This window comes from Anguilla rostrata, chromosome 3 (genome assembly GCF_018555375.3).
Source record: "Anguilla rostrata isolate EN2019 chromosome 3, ASM1855537v3, whole genome shotgun sequence".
NCBI lineage: Eukaryota > Metazoa > Chordata > Actinopteri > Anguilliformes > Anguillidae > Anguilla > Anguilla rostrata.
Genome location: NC_057935.1, coordinates 48,647,094 through 48,667,486, shown reverse-complemented (window position 1 = coordinate 48,667,486; position 20,393 = coordinate 48,647,094). Strand labels below are relative to the sequence as shown.

Here is a 20,393-nt window from a genome sequence, read left to right as displayed (position 1 = left end):
TTTGTTGTTTGAACCAATCACTGTGGTTTTCTGTGCAGAGCAATACCCTTTTAATTTGTTTATACAAGTCAGTGATTAACAACTCATTGTTGCTCCACCCATTATGAAGTTCAGGAAGATTTATTCCCCCATCACCAGTCTCCAATTAAGAAAATGTTACAAAAGATGGGATGGGCTAATTTGTCATGGGTTTAATTGTGATAGGTTGCTCTCAACTGGAGAATACAGGACAAATAACATAAGTGAATCAATCAGGACACAATGCAGAAAATAATCGTGTAAACAAATCTACCATGTGTCATCCGATCCACTGTAATTCTTTTACCAATTTCTGTTGTTTTTTTTTGGTTCAAATCTACAACCCTGCTTTTCTACTTAGGAAAAAAACACCCACACTATATTTCACTTTCATTTTTATTATTGTTATTGTTATCATCGTCATCATCATCGTGTCTTAAGACACCACTGCTATTCATCCTTGACAGAGCAGGGAGGTGCCATTTATTTTCCAGCCCTCTTGGTGTCCAACATTTTGAAGTCATACAAAGTGCAACATTATTTATCCAAAGGAGAAAAACCAATGTTGCTGAACTCTTGCACACAGAAATCGGGTTATACCCTGGGAGCTGAGTCCGGATGTGGATGAGTAATGTATTTGGTCCCAACTCAAAAAATTGCTTTGTAATCTTCCCCTGAAGTTCGGTTTCTTCAAGAACAGAACAGTGTTTATGAAGCAAAGCAAGTAAAAAAAAAAACAAATTCACAATGAATGAAAAGCAGACACTCAAGAGCTGCCCGTAGTTGAAGCTGTTAAAACTCTCCGTGGGGACCAAAGAGTGATTTCTCTTAGCACTTTACTGTGCTGCTTAGCATTAGAAATGGCTCATGAAAAAAAATAAAATACATGGTTTTCAGTTTCTCTGCTTTTGAAACACTTAGTCCTTTCCCCAGAAAAAGTGGGGTAAAAAGAATACCTTGAAGTAATCATGTCACTTCACAAGACTTAATGAACTGAAATAATGGAGACATGTCTTACTGTCCTGGTGTTATATACTAGAACCATTTCACCATTTTGCGCATGTGTGAGTGTGGAAAGGGTTTGTGTGTTCAATGGTCACAGAAATATAAAATGATTAATGAAAATGGTAAGTGGGTAGGTCCTTTCACATCGCAATACAGACAGTACAGTTCCAAAAGTGTACAACTTCTGAAGTCTGACCCAGGATGAACTACGTTCTGCTCGCAAACCTTGGCTGCTTTAAATCCACCGCGAACAATGACCCTTTGTTATTTGCTAGCCACGCACACAGTTGACAATCCCGTTTGCTGAGTCTGTGTATTATGAGGCGCGTACGCCTTCCATACAAACTATTTACACCGGCCTGCAGCTAGGTTACCGTTTATTATTGTTTGTTTCGCTACCAGATCTACCAGCACAATCAGACTATTCCGAATAGAAAGAGGAGGGAGACGTAATGGAAGTCTGGCCACGAGTGGACAGTGCTCTATGCAGCCCTGACTCTCTTGTGCCTGCATACCAAATGATAACGGACAAAAAGCCCCCTGGGAATTCTGAAAATCCTACAGAAATTCCAACACACAAAACCCCACTGCTATTGGAATACTGAATAATGGTACCCTTGTTCTATTGGAAACAAAAACTGTGTTTCTCACAATTCTGTTGTCAGACAGTGGAAATGATGGGATACATGAAAAAGAAAACAGACCATGTCGGTTGGATACACTGCGAATATATGGGATCTCCACAGAGGGTAGATCACAACACGCCGTGATGAGGTTCAGTCAAGACGTCTCTTCTCACCACCTCATCGGGAAGGTGCCGGTTCTGCTGCATCTTCAGTTGTTTTGGTGAAGAACAAGGCAAAAAAAAATCCCCTCGGCTTCTCCTTTCCAGCTAGGGAGAAACCTGGTACACAAATCAATGACTCATCAATGTTTAAAACAAGTGGATGAGGGGGATAATCTCTTCTGCTCGGGGCAGTGGGGTACACATCTGCTGCTCTGTCAGGGTGACTTCAGAAGAAACACGCTCACACTGGCCGTCACAACTGAAAACCGGGTCAGGCGAACAGAAAAGGGAAAATGTAAAAACAACTTAAAAGAAATACCACCAAATCAAACCTCGAGAACGAAACAACAACCTGTTCCCTGACGTCTTGAACCAATCACTATTTTTTCCCCCTCGCGGAATTTCAGCCCCCCACCCCACCCCCCCCCCGCCCGAACCCAGTGAACTTCGCACAAGAGCTGGAAACAGGTAAACATAAGGCGTGTGGACAGAAAAATTCAGTCAGATTCTGCCGTTATCTCTCTGAACTCCTCACTCAGGAGTTCAATCAAATGATTATCGATATTAAAGCACTGCTTAGGACTGGTTACGTGTATCAAATGGGAAATGGCGTCACAGATTTCATCCTTGTTGGTTCTTTCTTCATTGGTTTGTTTCTGCGTGTGGTTCATGTCTGAGCGTGTTGGTTGGTGTTTGCGACGCCTCTGTGCGGCTGCCTGTTCCTCGGCTCGGTGGCTATTGTATATTGCAGGAGGAGCAGCAGGGGTCGTCCTTGTCCGGCTGGGCCGCGTAGTCCATCTGCCGCACGATCTCGGCGAACAGTTCGTCCACCATGGTCTTGCTCTTGGCCGACGTCTCCATGAAGGGGCAGCCCCACTCCTCGGCCAGGGCCTGCCCCTCCCCCGACGACACCTCTCGCTCGCTCTCCAGGTCCACCTTGTTCCCCACCAGGATCACCGGCACCTTCTCGTACCTGACGACACACACCCACACACACACACACATCAGGAATGACAACCTTAGCTGTGTCCTATAAATAAATCGTTCTTGAGGCCTAATGGCAGTAGGTCAGGGAAACTCTGTTGATGAGATGTGGTAAGGAACCAATTGAAAGATGACAAAAGGCTCAGTTCAGGCTTTGCTCAATCCATTTCCCCAGGTTCTGTGTCACACGTGGCAACAGCTTTAACATGATAAATCTGACCGGGCCACGGCTGAACCTTCTTCCTACAGTTCACACCGCAGGAGGTACATCAGGTCTGCCTGAATAAACGCAGATCACCATCAACTGATCACAATAAAATAAGCACAAGCACACGGTGTTCATTAAGACTGAACTTTTACACTTCAACAGCACCGGGGCTTCAGTTTCCCCTTCGTCTGAACACGCAGTAAAGATGAAAGTTCCCATATGGATTCACTGAGCAGGCCCTCGTGCACAGGGTGCGCTGCCTTTTAACCCACCCCTGCTTCTCATTGGACCCAGGCAGTTACGGAAACCAGCAGTTTTACCTTCAGCTCCATCTGACCACTCAACAGCCTCAGCTGAACTCTTTCCATTACTCGCAGCTGACAAAAATGTACGAACAGACGCCTCTGGGCTGTTCTGGATTGTGCCAAGGAAAATAAAAAGAGACAATCATGGAACCAGCGGAATGAATAATTAAAGGCAGCATATGGAGCGCAGAAGCAGCGCTAATGAAAATATGCAATACGTTTCCATTCTAGAAGCTAGGCTCACGACATTGACACTTTAGCTTCTGCTGTCCTTTAGTCGCCACAGTCGATGATGACCCGAGCGCTTGTGAAAGAGGAGTGAGATCAAGGTGGGCTGTGCCGTGCAGAGACCCTCCCAGAGTACACTGCAGCAGCGCGACTATGCTACGCGGCGTCAAGCTAACCGCCGTGCCTATACCAGCGCTGCCTTTTTTCTTTTTGTTGCCATATTCTCCCGTTTTCTCCCAGTTTTAGTCGTTATATCAATTCCCCGTGTGTATCATGGTCCTGGTCGATGCGCTATCCTCTGTTGGTCTGGGGAGGGTGTAGACTACCACATGCCTCCTCTGATTCATGTGGAGTTGCCAGATGCTTCTTTTCAGCTGACAGTGAAGAGTTTCACTAGGAGAGCATAACGTGCGCAGAGGTTCACGGTATCTCCCCCAGATCCCCTCCCTGCTGAATGCAACGATCAGGACTCATACCCTCACCGGCTCCCCACCCGCGAACACTGCCAACTGTGTTCGTAGGAACGTCTGACCAAGACGGAAGTACCGCTGCCAGGGATTGAACCCGGGTCTCTGCGGTGGTAGGCGCAGTGCTTTTACCTCTACACTACACTACGAGCGCTGCCTTTGAGCCAAAACTACAGCTCCACCCCGCTCTTTTAGCTAATTGCTCAGGGTCTTGCGAAAACAGTTCTTCCATCACAATTTAGGCTTAAGAAAATTAGCTTTGTCGCAGCAGGACCGATGAAAAGCCTGCATCGTTTATTATACAGATCCTGGAATCAACACGAGAGACAATATAAACTGCCACACATGCCCAAATTCACAACTTCTCACCTTCATGGAATTCACATTTAAACAGAAACATATTGTGCATTTTAGCGCATTTACAAGCCTTGGGATTTTAGTGTAATGCAGCCAGTAGCTCCTGCGCATTCATTATCTAACAATATGTTCGCTGTCCAGATATTGATCGGCCAGGATTCCTGAAAAATTAAGACGCTTTCGCGATATTTTAGTCAATAACCCCATTAGTCTCTGGCCCAGTTTTACACTCAGCTGAGTCAACAGAGAGAGGATAGGTCCGCACAGTACCGGCAAAACGGAGCAAATTAGAAAGGATCACTTCTGCATTAGCCTTATTAAGGTCACAGTTAGTCACCTCTGACACGCGGACTGTAATGCGTACACCTCTGGGGATCTCAGCAAATTAAAATCAGGACAGAGGGAGGTCTCAGACAAGTTGCCGATACAGAGGTAAAGCCACCACTCGGGCTTAATCAAGGCCTAACCCCATTTTACCCAAACGCGGGATTTCACAGGAGAGGAGAGAATGGTGGCGCTTGTGATTCTTTCCACTGAATGCAATGTAAGACCTCCCTGCGTGTAGCAAAAATGCTTGATTGCTTGTCACACCTATATTTCACATCAATCAAACACATTAAATATACTTTTGTTAGACTGGCTTTTTTTTGCACAGTTGAGTTTACAAAATACTTTTGATTCCACCCCTTTGCTTACCGACATTGTTGCACAACGTCAAGGTCAGCTTACCAAAGAAGAAACGAGCACATGCAATGTTATGACTGAAAACTGCAGTCGCATATATAGTTGCCATGACACTAGCCACTTCGGCAGGAGACAACTTATCAATGAATGCTTCAAAGGCTTCATAGCATTCTCAGTGAACAATATTTGTAGAATTTGTACCGTTCATTTAGAGAAACCTTCAAAATTTCCATTTCAAGTCAGTGAGGTAAAAACATATAGGCCTATGCTTGATTGTAATTCAATATGTCAGAAGCAAAGGTCACCACAGCACTGACAACAATGAAGCGCAAAGCTTATTAATTTTCCAGAAAAACTGAGCTCCAGTTAAATAAGAAGTGCATTTCAAGTTCTCTCTTCCACATCTAGAATGAACCATAACCTCTGGCCTCTGATTTTAAGCATTGAGGAGAACCAGGGGGATTAAAAAATGCACACTCTGGGTATTTGCAAGAGAACTGCAGTAAACTCCCACATTGCATAGATACAGAGAGATGCAGACAGAGCTGTGCGCTGCCTCTGAATCACTTTCTACGCGTGTAACCACACGTCCTTAATTTAATCCCATTGTCGCTTTTATAAAGGGAAAGCGCACCAAACGGTGAGGATTTTTGTGTCTGCAGAAGGCTGTATCAATAGGGAGTTTATCATAATACCTCAGAATTTGTGCTGAAAAAGATGTTCTGAGGAAGAATGCAACAACCCAGGATTTGGTTAGGGATTCAGCAAACATCCTCAGTTTTTAGAGGGATTCGGGTTTGGCCAAAATATTTTGTAAGATGAATCTGAAGCTTTATTGTCTGCTGCTGACATTAATTCTACATTGTTGAAAAGCTAATATGAGCACCATTGCCATTATTCTTTTTTTATGTTGGCTGCCACCAGTGATTGTACCACAAAAGGTAAAACACACTATGGCTAGGCTATACTGAAGTGAAATAGGTGATTGGACTAAAGTGACATGTAAGATATGCCTTCCAAGATAAAACTGTAGCAACATGCATTGAGAATTTAAAGTATTTAGGTCAAAAAGAATCACAGCAATGAACAATAATTACTATTGTCAATTGTTTGAATTTGGGAAGGCTTTAATATTTGGGTTGGGACTGGGATTTAGCAAATAGCAGAATTTGAACTATATGTAACTGATGCATTAGAAACCAAATTTCAATTTCAATATCCCCTCAGTTACACCCATCATAAATACAGCACAAGCTGTGAGAGAGAAACAAAAAAATGGGTTGTAACAGGAAATAGTCTCTGATAACTGGGTTCGCTTCACCTCAAACTGATTCTGCTTCAAAATGTCGAACAAAACTACCATTAAAAACAAAAAAAAAACAAACAAAAAAAAAACATTACCAATATCAACAAGATCTTAGACCAGGATGCAGACTAGAGTATTAAAATAATAAATCAACAGTGTGAATGTTTACTCTGGAAATGGCTTTCAAGAGCATTGAGTGTGAGCGAGCAGCACGTAGGACTGCGCCTGCAGACCTTCAGACGAACCCGCTCGCGCTCCAGACAGACGTCGGTCGGCTTTCAAAGGAACGCTTCAGCCGTAAAGCCAAGGGCTCACATTTCCACCGCCTCGTTCCCATGGCTGTCGATCTGAACACCAACTGCCTCTCCGCACTTACCAAGCCTCCCTCTCCTGCCTTTCAAATCTGGACCCTTTATCGCCTGCTGGTTCCTCATTACCAAATCTGACATTAAGATTCTGCATTTCGTGAAACGACACCGGCAGTTTCACGGAGTCAGAGACCGTCTGTGGAAAATCATACCTCCCTCATAAATGGAAACTACACGTTCCCCAAACGGATTAAAGCCCACAACAAGAACGCAGCACTGACACCCTGATAATACTGCGCAGACCAGCTATTTTAAATACTAAACAACTGGAGCTAAAAAAAAGTTGACTATTAGAGAGTGCTAGCTGACTCTGGTAGAATGTAATTACAGCAGAGGTCTGAAAAACCATCCGTGTGTGGTATGCCCAGTCACAGTGCATGTTGGGAAATAATAACAGCCCCCACCCTAGTGGCTCTACCCTCCCCCCCCCCCTCCCCTCTGGTGGGGACGTGACCACACCATGTGTTCACATGCTGGGGCCCCAAGTCCGAGGAGAGGCCGCATCTCCAGCTCACTCGCCCATGTGAAGTCCCGGAGTCAAGGGAGTGTGACACCACAGTATAAGACAGGGGTGTGTGCTTGTGTCTGTCGTGTGTGCGTGTGTCCGTTGTGTGCGTGTTTGTGTGCGAGTGCGTGCATGTGTTCATGCTGGCTTGACAGAGATCAGTTCCGCATGTGTACTAAGATCAATATATTGGTTCAAAGGGCAATGATCCGATACAGTCGATACAATGTGCAAAAATTGATCTGCATTTGGCATGAATCATAGCAAAATATTTACTAAAGTGTCCATAATCTTACAGCAGTCTGCTCTCTAGCAACACTGCCAACATCATTCTTAACACTCATTGTCACTCATGCTAGTGCCATTTTTCCTTCTGTGACATCAATAATTCTTTTTTGCACTTTCAACCTCATTTTGGTTGTGTATAAATGGTGTAACATGATCGTGTTAGCTGGATCATATCATCGTTTCTCACTATATCAGATCGTATCGTAGCAAAATGTATGATATTGCCAAATATTGAACCGTTACTTCAAGAAACTCAATCATATCCCATCGTGATGAAGTCTGAGGTTTAAACCCCGAATGTGTACATTCTCATGCCCATACGTACAGGTGTGTATGTATGCAAGTGTGTGCGTCTAGTGTGCTGTAGGGTGTGTGTTTGTGCACAGGTGTGTATAAGACTGATTTTGAATAAGAGTGTGTGTGAGAAATGGAGAGACTGGTATAGATTTCAGCCTAGGGCTCCAGGGACCATGCCAAGCTCTGTACTTCAACAGCTCATTAAGCTCACATCATAGCCACTGGGATTCTTCATCATTAAGGCTCTGATTTCTGGTAGGGGGTCACAGCTGGTAGAAACGTAAACTTGCCCTCTACGTGAGGTGGACACAAAGAAAACTCTAGAAAGAATACGAGAGGTCAGAGACGGAAGACATCGCTGGCTACGCGCTACGCTAAAATACGGACTGCTCGGGTTCCCCGGGCAGGAGACCGCCAGTGGCCCTGCACCCAGCGTTCCGGCGCTGACTGAGGCGCTTCCTGTCGGCGAGAGCTCCTCCCGGCCGCGGCAGACGTCGGAGCGGGCGTGTTTTTCCGGGGGCCTGCGGGATTTATGAAGTGCGAAAGCGTAAGGGGGGGAGGTACGCGCCGCGCCAGGGACCCGTCATCCGGTGCCAACCGAGGAGCGCGTCTAAATATAGCCGTAATAACAGAGGGGGGGAAACCTGCAATTCCACAGGGTGTGTGTGTGTGTGTGTGTGTGTGTGTGTGTGTGTGTGAGGATGGCTGCGCGGTTTGGGGGGAGGCAAGTGGGGGGGGGGGGTTAAAAGGGACAAAGGTGTGAGCTTGAGTCATTGAGAAGGTGCGACTGAAGCGTCGCTGAGGTCCAAAGGTGGCTGTGAAGAAGAGAGGACCACTAGCACGCTCCACTGCTCCTGTCACCAGAGCAGCGGTTGAAACGCAGCTCTACGTACTGCCACGTACCGGCGCTACACATCCTCCCAACAGAGTCCACCGTGCACACCCACGCAGACAGCACCGCACTCCCTGCAATACCCAGCACTCCTCTCCCAAGCACGCTCCTGTGTGAGGTATGGTTCAGAGGAAGCGTGGAGAGCAAACGGCGGCCACACAGCTGTACGTTTTCACTGAATTTCCACAAGCTCCAGCGCTGCCACCAACCTCAGGACAAGAAAGACATGGAAGTCTCCCCCAATGTGGTGTGTTTCTGTTGTGCAAGGAGTGGCCTCTCACCAAAAGCTGAGCTGCGCCCCCTCAGCCGTAGGGCAGATTACAGGGCGCGCCTGCTTGTAATGCCCTCTTTAATAAAGAGCATCTGCTCCAGTGTTCACTGGGTTATGGTACAAGAGAGTACAAAAGAATGTTTATTCAAAACAGATTCCGCACTGTTCAGCAGATCTGTGACAGTAAACCTTCAAAGATGTTGCTTGGGCTTAAAATAGTCCAGGGTTAGTGGTCAGAGTCTACGGCCCAACTGAGGCTTCTGTGTGAACATGCAGCTGGGTGTAATTTACTGGATCTCAAAGGCTCTTCATCTGCTGGCTGGCTACAGCAAGGGGGGATGGGGGTGGGGAGGTCCTGGGTGAGGTCACCAGGGTCGGACGCGGTGGGGAGCGCAGGCCGGACGAGCCGCAGGCGGAGCGGAGCGTTCGGGCCGAATCCAGCCTCCGTCCTTCCGAAAGCCCTCCCACCTCCGCCGCTCCGCCAAGCGGGCGAGGAAGCGCGGGTCCCAGGGCCCTTCCAAAGGCCGGATGATAAAAACAGACAGCGGGGGCCGAGAACCTGCGCTCCTCTTCCTCTCAAGCGGCCCCCCTCTCCCTTTCTTTCAGGCCGACACCGAGGCGGCGGCGGGGGGGGGGGAAACGGTTCCCATCTTCCTGTTTCCTGTCACCGTCCCTGATCCAATTCACAGCTTGGGGGGAGCGGAGGGAGGAATCGGACTGCGAACACGACACCTCCACTGCAATGTAGGTCACCGACTGAGCAGCGCGATTCCTCAGCTAAATATACAAGCACATCTAATACCGATAAAGTAACAAGCTGTAGAATGCACGCACGTTTGCCTTCTAGGCTGGGTGTTCAGGATTGGAGCACACACAAGAGGAAAGAGGCCCGCTTTGCTCATTTCTGTGAAAAGGTGAATCGCTTAATTGGCTAACCTGTCGTGACAGAAATGTTCATTTTAGCTAATGTAAATCAACATATGACATTCAGATTAGATGGAGGCTGTGTCCTAAGAGATGATTCAGTACTTTTCAACAATGTTAGCATCAACCTTTCGGTGAACCAGAAAGCACTCTCAATCTTCCGTCTCAATCTTGGGCCTCTGAAAAGCGAAGGAGAGAGAGAGGGCGTGGGCGAGCGCTCATTGACGAGATGTGAACATTTGCTGTGAATATCTTCTGAATTAGGGTAGGCTTCGCAAAGGCTGGCACAGATTATTGGGAGTTTGGGGAGAGGGGGATGCAGAAAGAGTAGCTAAGATTAGAAGCGTGTTCTAATTTGCAGGGGGGGGGGGTGGGTGTTTAAAAATAGCGCCTGTCGGGCAGGGTACAGCGCCTCAGCCGGGCTCAGGCACTCCCTGGGTGATCTCTCTGTCCTCTGCCACACGTCCCGTTACACCCGGGCACAGAGCCCCCACTGAGGGGTGGGCAGGTGCGCACACGCACAGACTCACACACCCGGAGGCCAGGAAGCAGATCCACACACCTTGGTGCTTGTGTTGCCCTGTCCCCTGAGTCACCCCCTAGCCCTGAATCCGCGATACGCCCCGAAGCTCAATCCAAAAAGCTTCTTTTGCCTTCAGCCACACAAGGACCTCATGCCTTTCACCGTTTTTCAGGGGATGACACTGCACAGCATAGACAACAGAATAACCAAGGTCTGGACTCCTGTGCCAAAGTGCTGACAGTAGCAGAGAAACAGGACTTTTCTGCAGTTTCAGTGACAGCCCAGAGGCTGGAGCCTCTCTCTCCGATTCCAGCACAGGACATACCTCTGAACCCCGCAACACTGGCCTTCCCTCATCAACACTGAGCGACAACTACGCTCAACCTTCACAAAGATGCTAACATGAGTTTGGCCAAAGTTCCCCGTGAAAAAATGAAGCTATTCGAATTGGAGAGGTCCCCAACAGGGAGCTTTGGTAACTCACCTCACCTTGTCTTTTTGGGGATCTGACTCTGAATTTAAAGTGATATTCTACAGAGAGAAGACAAAGACAGCAGCCCCTGTAGCTCCCTGGGAAGAGGATATGGTCTACAACACTAAAACAATTCATTTCTAATTGTTACTCATCCGTGTTGTTATGTCTACAGGTATTCATTTACGGGAAGCAGGCGTTTTCGTTCTACACGATCAGCACTGGGTGAAAAAAACATTGTGAGAACATGTAATCACACAAAAAAAGCTGCGTGTTCTCCCTTAGGTTCCATATACTTTCCTTCTCCCTTTCAAAGCACCTTTAACACCAACACACAACCACACGCATCCTCTGGGAATGTTAACCTCCACTGTAAACTGCCATGCAATCATAACAATTACTCCATAATTATGGCTCCGCACACACATTCCACTTGGAGTTATTTTTAGTGTGCTTTTCAGTCATCGGCACTGCGAAGCTGTTACCCTCCAAAGAATCTGAAGTTGCTAACTTTCTCACCCGCTGAAGGATGTCTTGGCAAAACAAACCCAGAGTCCCCGGAGATGCAGAGAGGAGCTGACTCCGCAGGGTCAGTTTGCGAGGAAATAAATTCACAATGGTCGCCCCCCCCCCACCCCCAATGCACTTAACCCCACGCTTTCTCAGACAAAGTGAAAAGGCCACACTCAGGAGACACAGGTTAACTGAAATGGAACCCGGAGAGTTAAAAAAGAACTGCTATACTGCTATACCTCCTATACCTGCTATACCTCCACAAAACTTGCGGAGGTATTCTGTTATAGGGGCATTATTGTTATTAACGCACAGCGATGTCCCGAGTTTTGCTGCGGTGACTGGGACCAGTCAGGTCAGTGTGTCACAGCGATCCTGTGGATGGGGACAATAAATTAGCAAGTTTTTTCATGCGTGCCGTACAGGAAGTGTGAGCTGCCTCTGCTGTGGCTCTGCATTCAGTAATGGAAATGGAACAACACACACCTCCTACGCGCATTCCTCCAAAGAAACTGGCGGATTCCAGCACCAAAATGAAAATGGCCGCCCGATCTCTGCAGCGGAACACTGGCGCTCTTCATCAGGGCGTTGGCCCTGGAAACAGGACAAGTCATATGCCGATGATGTCACAATGCACTTGGTTGGGCTTTGCAGCTGTCAGTCAAATCTTCAGCATACGAGTATTCCTAAAGGGAAGGTCGAAGAACCGCAGACGAGATCAACAATTTTACTGTTCCATTGCCTGATTCTGAAGGACAGGAAGAGAACAAAAATACGCCCCCTCCCCCAACCCGCACAATGTCCTGGGACTTCCCCTCAGAGAGAGCTCCACACTGTCCATGCTGCTGCTAGCCCAGATACCACCCAACAGCGTTCTGATCGTCGAGAACACCAGAGTGAATTCAGGTCAAGACTCCGCAGCTCAGAATAAGGAACCTTTGTTCCTCAAAATCATGCTAGTGTACAGCGCACTCTCAATTCTGAATGTAGACCCGCATGGCGAGTCTAGCCCAGGCTTCATGACAAGGCTCTTAGCAGCTCAGCAGCCTTTAGCCTCCTTGGAGCAGGTGTTGGTAACCCTGGCCCTGGAGAGCTGCAGGCTCGGCCGCTTTTTGTTGTTAATGAGCAACTTAATTGCTCAATTAAAGGCATCGCTAACACAATGGCCTAACCCTGCTTTCTCGGGCCTGCTGATTTCCAGGTGAAAACAAAGAGCGGCAGACCGTGCGGCTCTCCAGGAGCAGGGCCGAAGACCTCCGCGTTAGAGGAGCCACAGAAACGGGGGCCTCAGCACTTCCACGTAAAATACGACTCCAACTGAAGAACTGCGCGAACGCGCTTTCTTTTTTTCCAAACCTGGATTCATGGTCAAGGCGCGGTGGAACATACTGCCGGTGCTCACCGAGGCGCTGCCCTGTGAAAGCGGCCCCGCTACGGCCGATGAAACACGGCGCTTCAGTTCCTGGGGAGCGCAGCGGCAACCGCCGGCAATCAGAAACGCCGCCGGCAGCTGCGCGTCATCTTCGCCGAGGCGAGCAGGGGGTTCGCGACCAGAGGGCCAGGCCGCCGGCTCGGCTCGGCCCCGCGTTGCCAGGTAACCTGGCGCCCCGGGGGGCACGACGCCCGCCCCCGAGCCCCGGGGCCGAACATCTGGAAGGCACCTGGAGTACAGGAGGGGGCTCGGCCAATCAGACGCCTCCCCTGTCGCTCGCCGCTCATACCTTTCTCCTTATTCACTCCTCCTGGGGAGGCAGGAGTCCAGCTCTCTGCAGTTTACGGCTCAAACCGTCTTCACATGCTACATCAATTACCCTCCCCTCCTTCACTAACCGCAGCAAATGAAAGCCTCTCGCTGACCTGAAAGGACGTTTTCAAGACTGTTTTTCAAAGAAGACCTCATAACGGTTATGTCAAAGCTAAGCGAAGCCGACAAGTGAAAGTCATTAGGAAATGTCCGGTCGGCGCACTCGATTCACCTGTGAAGAAAGACAGAAGCCGATCGATAACAACGTTCGCTTGTGCAAATAGGTAAGCTTGGAAGGAGGAGTACAGTTCACACAGCAAATATGAGACAATGCTGCCAGTCACGAAAAGGATGAGTTGGTTGCACGAGTTGGCATTCCTGTTTCGAAACCGTGGCTATAACAAGCAGAGCTATGTTTTCTTTCCAGCCTGTAGTTATTTTAGAGGGGCGTTCAGTTCTGAAAGCGGACGGGTCAGTCCAACTGCGACCCTGACTGCGCTTGGAAGGTGACCAAGTTTTGTTGGGGAATGCGAGCACCAGCAACCATGAGAAAATAGAAACTGCTGCTCTCTCAGCCCAGCACCTTTAATGTCCAAGATGTTCTTTGCCTGTTAAACATCCCCCATTCCCCAGATTCCCTCAGTAATTCATCCCATGAGCAGACACCAAGGGTCAGATCTATTCTGTTAGCATGCTCAGCCTTTCATAGCTTGAGTGAGCTAAACACACCCAGGTAACATACTACCTGTCCAAGTCAGCGATGTCCCTGTATGAATGACCAACAGTTTTCAACTCATTCAAACTTCCCACTGAAAGGAAACATAGAAAACAGTTTTCTCAGAAATCATAGACGCTAGATAATTCAAACGCTGGCAGTTTTCCCCTGAAATTCAAGACTGCATTGGGAAGAACAGGCTTGCAGCCAAAGCTTTGGATTTTTTGTTAGCGGGAGTTTAAGTGACTGGGGCTTTCAGCACAGTGGGGAACAGGTTCTCTGAGCAGCTGTGTGGGAATTAGGAAATGACTCTCCTACAGATCTTGAGTTCAGTGAATGTGCAGAATGTGATGGTTTGGAACTCCAGACTGGCCTATGTCCAGTCCAGCCACCTCAGCAGATCCACATCCGCAAAAACAGCTACTCACCACAAGCCAGCGGCCCAACTGCAAAGGCCAGCATTTTGATAACCCCAGAAATGAAAAGCAAACCTTTAAGAATATCTTTGCAATGCCAAAGATGTTGAAGACACAGTTTAATTGGCTCCTTAGTCTATGTTGGATTTTCTGTGCTTCCTTGTGACTTCTAAAACATCCATGTGAACTTTTCAGTGCTGTCCAAGTACAACTCTTTTTGAAGGTTATAACAGGCATAAAGACTAGAACAGTTTGAAGCAGCAATTAGAGGACGCCAGAGTCAAGGCTAACATTGTGTCTTGAATCCCAGGTGGCGCAATGTTCGGCTATACGATTACTGCACAGGCAACGAGGCAAATTAACCGAGCTGCCCTGGGAAAAAAAGGCTTAATGAAAATCGCATTTGCTGTACCTAACAACGAAAAGAATGGGCTGCAAAAAGAGCAGTCACTAAAGAGTCGGCTTCATCAGAAAGTCTTTTCTGAGTCCTGGAAGCCCCACTGATCAGACACGCGTAGCAGGAGAGGCTCGCAGTCTGAAGCCCGATCACGCCCTGGAGCAATTACTGTCTCCTATGTGACACGCGACAAAAAGCATGCTTTGGGAAACAACGGGGTATCGCATTTACTGAAGCTTTTTTTTTTTTTTTTTTACTTTCGTTATTACGTTTGTTATCCCCGAAAACGTTTCCCCAGAAGCACCGTCCACATTCAGCCGTTCAGAGAGTCTGCGACGCTCGCCGTTGGCTACAATGAACGCCGAGGCGGCCTGCTTTTGCTCAGACTGACACCGGCAGCTCGGTCCCCGTGGAAAACGGGAGAGACAAGCTATAGCGTCTCGGTCGCGAGTCCGTTTTTCACACGCGCTCAAACTGCTCGCAAATTACAGCACACTGCTCACCGTCATCACGCACAGCGGCACTGCAGCAGGAAACTTTCCCGTTTCTAACACCCCCGCCCACCCCCCCGACTTGAATGAACGAGGGTGTCTATTCATTAAATCATTTAGGCATCCAAACAGATGGCAGGAAAAATCACGTGGACGAAATTAATTATGCAACGTTGGTAGGCTTTTCTTACTTGGTAGGGTACTGTAGACTAGTACGGGCCAACGATCCGCTTCTATACTGCTTCGGATGAAAAACAGGAGATCAGATGACTTAACTTCCAATGTGGCTTTATGAACTCTAATGAGATCCTTATGTGCCTTCAGCTTCAAATGGAAGGTAACCTCATTAGGTTTTACAGTGAGAGCACATTTAAGCAACCAGCAGTAAACAGTGCTTTTGCAGAGGTGGCAACAAAACCATATCACAGTATGTGAATGTGAATATATTTGAATGTATTCTTTTTAATGTACTACATGTATCTTTTCCTGTTGTCCTTTGACCCCAGGACCATGCAATGTCACTACCCCTTCTCCACAACAGGTACCACAAATGCACAATGTTCTCATTATGAAGAAAATCTCTCCTGCTTTTTTTAAATGCTCACTTGCTAAATGCTATAATTACAATGCTACAATACACAGCTTTAGCAGTACAATGCTAAAGCTGTGCCCATTTCTGTGTACTTGTGCGGAACTGCCAAGTTAATCAAAGAAGGCCATCTTACAACAATCGCACCTTCAGTTTGTCCATTTTCTCTACAAAACAGACAGCGGTCTGATGTGGGAGGAGCTTCAAAGCTAGAACTGAAGCAGTCAATCACAACGGGGCAGTCTTGCTCGTGTGTGCTGACACTGCTGTTGACAGACTACTGTGTCCAATCCTTCACCCCTGTGGCATGACAAGCAGAAACACAGCACTTGTTAGGTGCAATAACCGTACTGCCTGAGCGTACTTTCCTTGTTCCTATATGATATGTTGAGTTTGGGTGGAGGCATTACTCCACATTATAAATAATGTGAACAGCAGCTCTTTTCTCACACTGTCATAATAATTATGATAAACACTGCTAATGGCAATAACTACAGTATCTGTGTAAATGATAGCAGTGCCCAATATACGTATGGAGAATAAATTCACCTAAACAGTGTGGGAGGCAATGTACAGTGGTGACAGATGATTGCATGTCAAAAAATGCATAATAAGGCCTGTCCCTTCACTCAATTACAGCCATTCTACTGAATAAAAGAAATGCTATTTTTAATATGCCAAATTAAGCGATTCATAACGTGAATGTTCCCTAAGACACTGGAAAATCAATCAAAAGTACGGTACTATGCTTCAGAAAACAGGAGCAAAGTAAAACACTTTCAGGGAAATCAGAGGGACTCCTGGCAAAATAAAAGCGTGCTTATTTCACACTGAATGAACCTTCAATGTGGCTTCAAACTCTATAGCCTATTCCCTTGTGTAAACAGCCTTCTGTAAATTGCGCCTGCAGCTGATGAATATTGGTGGCATTTAATTTTCTGCAGCTTGCTCGCTTGCGATTAAAAATATAAGCACCCAACCTCTACAGAAATGATAGTTTTTGGTACTGTTTTCAAAGTCACAACTGCCATACAATCTCCATATTGATTTACTAGTGTTTGGGGATATTAAACATTCAATTCCACTGTACCTGGGACAGGATGAGGCGCTAGAAGGAACAATATGGAGTTTTCTGATCCACGGAAAATAGAACTTATTTTCTAACCTGCATAATCATAACCCGTACATGTACAATTTCCAGATCAGACATGTGACAGACATGTGAGCAATGGTCAGATTTATTGTAGTGAGTAGTCACTAGGAATTCCAGAAAATGGGAAAGCACAGTTTGTTACAGTGTGCAACCTATCATTGACATTGTCTGCATATCTTCATTTTCGAATTTGATATGAACAGGAAGTTTGTATAATCCTCTGTGTACTGTCCGAGTTTCATGGCTCTGTGACTAATAAAGTTTATTCTAATTTGTCTAATGCAATAAGATATATGATTTTGGAAATGCAATGTGTTTTTACATTGTGCCATTGATTTTCACCCACAATGCAAGACCATGTTCAGCACTGCAATTTCATTGAAGCGGAATTGTTCCAAATGCCAAATGTTTAAGGAAACATCTGACTGAAAATGCTATTTAATTCTGCATCCATGTGTACACTGGTAAAATAGGGTATAGCAAAGTAGCCTCGAGCCACCAGACACCAAAGCAGCCACCAGCTTCCATCACCATGGGAGAGCTGCAAATATGGACACTTTTAGAAATGAACCCCAGGACATAAAAGCCATCTTACCTCCTGAAAGCAACAGCTAAAGTGAGTTGTTGGTGGCTATTGGGCTGTGGTCTCAACATAATAATCTTGGGAGCTCAGATAGGTTCTTTGTAAGACCAGACTACAGTTACATAAAATCAAACTAATAAATAAAAATCTGAAATATGTTGTGATGTAGTTAATTACATTAATGATGAGTGTGAACTCATGATTAATTACAAGTAGGCCAAACGCATGTGGCTCCAACTTTTCTATTTCCATATTAAGACAAAGTCATTTCACATTGTAGGTTGCTCTACACTCCAAGGCACAGTGATGGACCAGTTGCCTACAGGGATCCACGTCACGAAGTATCATCAACTACAGCGACACAGTGAATAGGGTGTATAGACATAACCTTTCAAATTCTTTACACTGCTCACAGACACAAGTGGAAATGACTGCATGCTTACTTGCATACATTAAACTGGTGACCAGCCTTTGGTGACTTCACATTGACTGGTTAACCGGCATGGAATTTTGTTGTAAGACTTTAATCCTATTAAGAATTTGCGCTTCATTTCTGTTTTAATACACTTTAAAATCGTCACAGGGTTACCAATTGAGCCTTTGATGACCATGACAAAACGTGATCATGTTAAATGACACGTTCAGTGTGCAAAACACGTTTACATAAACACATGGCAACAATGAATCATTAAATAGGGAAAGATGCAACTTTGTCTTAGCATTGAATTGTCATTTTCTTTACCTTTTCACTCTAATGATTTGATCCCTCATAGGCTTTATATCTTGGAAGCTCTGCTGGTTGACAAGGCTGTAGACCAATATGAACCCCTGACCGTTTTTGATGTAGAGGTCCCTCATGGAAGCAAACTGCTCGGTGCCAGCCGTGTCGAGGATCTCCAGTACCGAAGGCGAAGAATCAACCTCAATTTCTTTGCGGTAAAAATCCTCGATTGTCGGGTCGTATTTCTCTATAAAGGTCCCTGTCACAAATTGCACCGTGAGAGCGGACTTTCCAACCCCACCGCTCCCGAGAACCACGACTTTATATTCGCGCATTTCTGGCTATCTAAATTAATTCGGCGAATGCAAGTGAACTGCGAATATCACCAACTAGACTCTCACGTCGACATTGGAGGGAATTAAATAGCCACCGCAAATTAGCAATGGTGTTCCATCTCTGAAAATGAAATAAATATCCTCCTCAACTAACAAGCTATCCGTTTAGCTATAGAAAATAGCTAAACAGCCAGAACACAAAGAGTCGCCGCCTGAAAATTGGCTTCATTGCAGAAATTCCTCCAGGCAGAAGCGACACTGACGAGTAGTAATTGCTAGTCAGACGATTGCAATTTCCAAATCTGCACCAATGCAAAACAAAAAGGTTTGTAATGAACAACTTGTGCTTTCTCATTTGCTTCGCTCACCATTCTAGCTCGCTAGCCTCAGCATGATAAAAACAAAACTTGCTCCTGTGAAGACCGTCCTGAGGAAAAAAACAACAGGAGACACCGAGACGATTTTTCTTTTCAAAAATTGACTTTGCCGTAGCTGAGCAGGACTGGTTAAATAAAACGTGTCTTTAAAGTTGATAAAAACAAGTCCAGTCTGCGTTTCTTTTCCATCCTCTCTCCGTGGTTTACTCTCTCACCAATACATTCACGTCCGCCATACTCTCGGGTGGAAACCCACGGACGCGTAACCAACCAGCCTCCTCTCGGCTTCCGTACCAAGGAGAACGATGGGTCTTTCCCCACATGACGGATGTGCACAGAGCCCAATGACCGGCTCTATTCACCATAAACCTCGCCCACGGTTCTGTTCCTCTCACAGAAACACGGTCAGCCAAAACTCAGTGGGTTGTATTTCCGTCGGTCTGTTTATTCCCGGGATTCGATGGCTGCAGTGGTGACATCTGCGGTGCATACAGCCAATGGCAGCTGAAGCTTGGGGATGTGTTTCCAACTGGAGAAAAAATGCGCCGGATGCTGTTGCTATGGTAACATGAACAGCTGCGCTAATACTGTACCTGAAATAGAGGACCAGCGAGGATGCCCTGTGCTGAGGACTGAAATAAATCGCGTGAGAACTCGGTGTGTTAGGCACCTAACAAAAATTATGAGAAGACACGATTGAATTTATCTTGCCTTACAACTATAAGACACCATGTAGCCAGCCTACCTAGCCTACCTCGTTCTGGTTTGTCGCGATAGGCTATTTGACAAAGGCTAGCACTTAGTTATGTTTAACAAACATAACCCACCACGTAACTTGTCGATGTTGACCTGGATGAACCTAAAAGCCCCCGAGAACACAACACGAGCGGGAGCGGCAGAAATTAGCACAAGTTGGGGAGTTAAATATACTTGTCCTGACATAACCTTCTGAGTTCCAGGCGTTATTTTCTTCAGTGAAAATGTTCTCTTTTTTTTGCAACATTTCTCTTCTGGAATGTAAACTATTTGTGGGCTTTCCATGAACTGCACGTTGTTACATTTTATAATTAACCGTTATTACCGTTTGGAACACAGCCAAATATTTTGTGGAGTGAATAGATACGCAGACATGTAAAATATTTTCTGGACATAAATCTGAATGTTAAATTTCTGCCTGATATCAGGCACATTTGTAAGCCAGATAAAGCTTTAGATATGGATGCTTCAATCAGGTTTGCATATCGTCATTCGGATGGCATGGTAATTTGTATCCCGGTGGTGTGTGTACATATAAACAATTTAGGGTGGATGACAATTTTAAACAATGCACTAATAGTCTTGTATACATTTGTGTTGAAATATCTGATACTCCAAAACTGTGATGTGCATTATAACCTGTTCACAAGATTAAATGTGTATTAACATAAAATAAAGCATGGATTTGATTTGACTATGATTTAATTTTCACAC

The 20,393-nt window shown here is 46.1% G+C and overlaps 1 protein-coding gene across 1 annotated transcript; it reads right to left on the bottom strand.

Annotated features, from left to right (window-relative positions):
- Positions 1-2,405: 2,405 nt before the first annotated feature.
- Positions 2,406-19,481, bottom strand: LOC135251021 (ras-related protein Rap-2a). The gene is made up of 2 exons (XM_064327961.1): positions 18,233-19,481; positions 2,406-2,783 (listed from the first exon to the last, which is right to left on the bottom strand). Exons 1-2 carry the CDS (start codon positions 18,544-18,546, stop codon positions 2,546-2,548), a joined length of 552 nt encoding a protein of 183 aa, XP_064184031.1. The 5' UTR covers positions 18,547-19,481; the 3' UTR covers positions 2,406-2,545.
- Between the last annotated feature and the right edge of the window lie 912 nt (positions 19,482-20,393).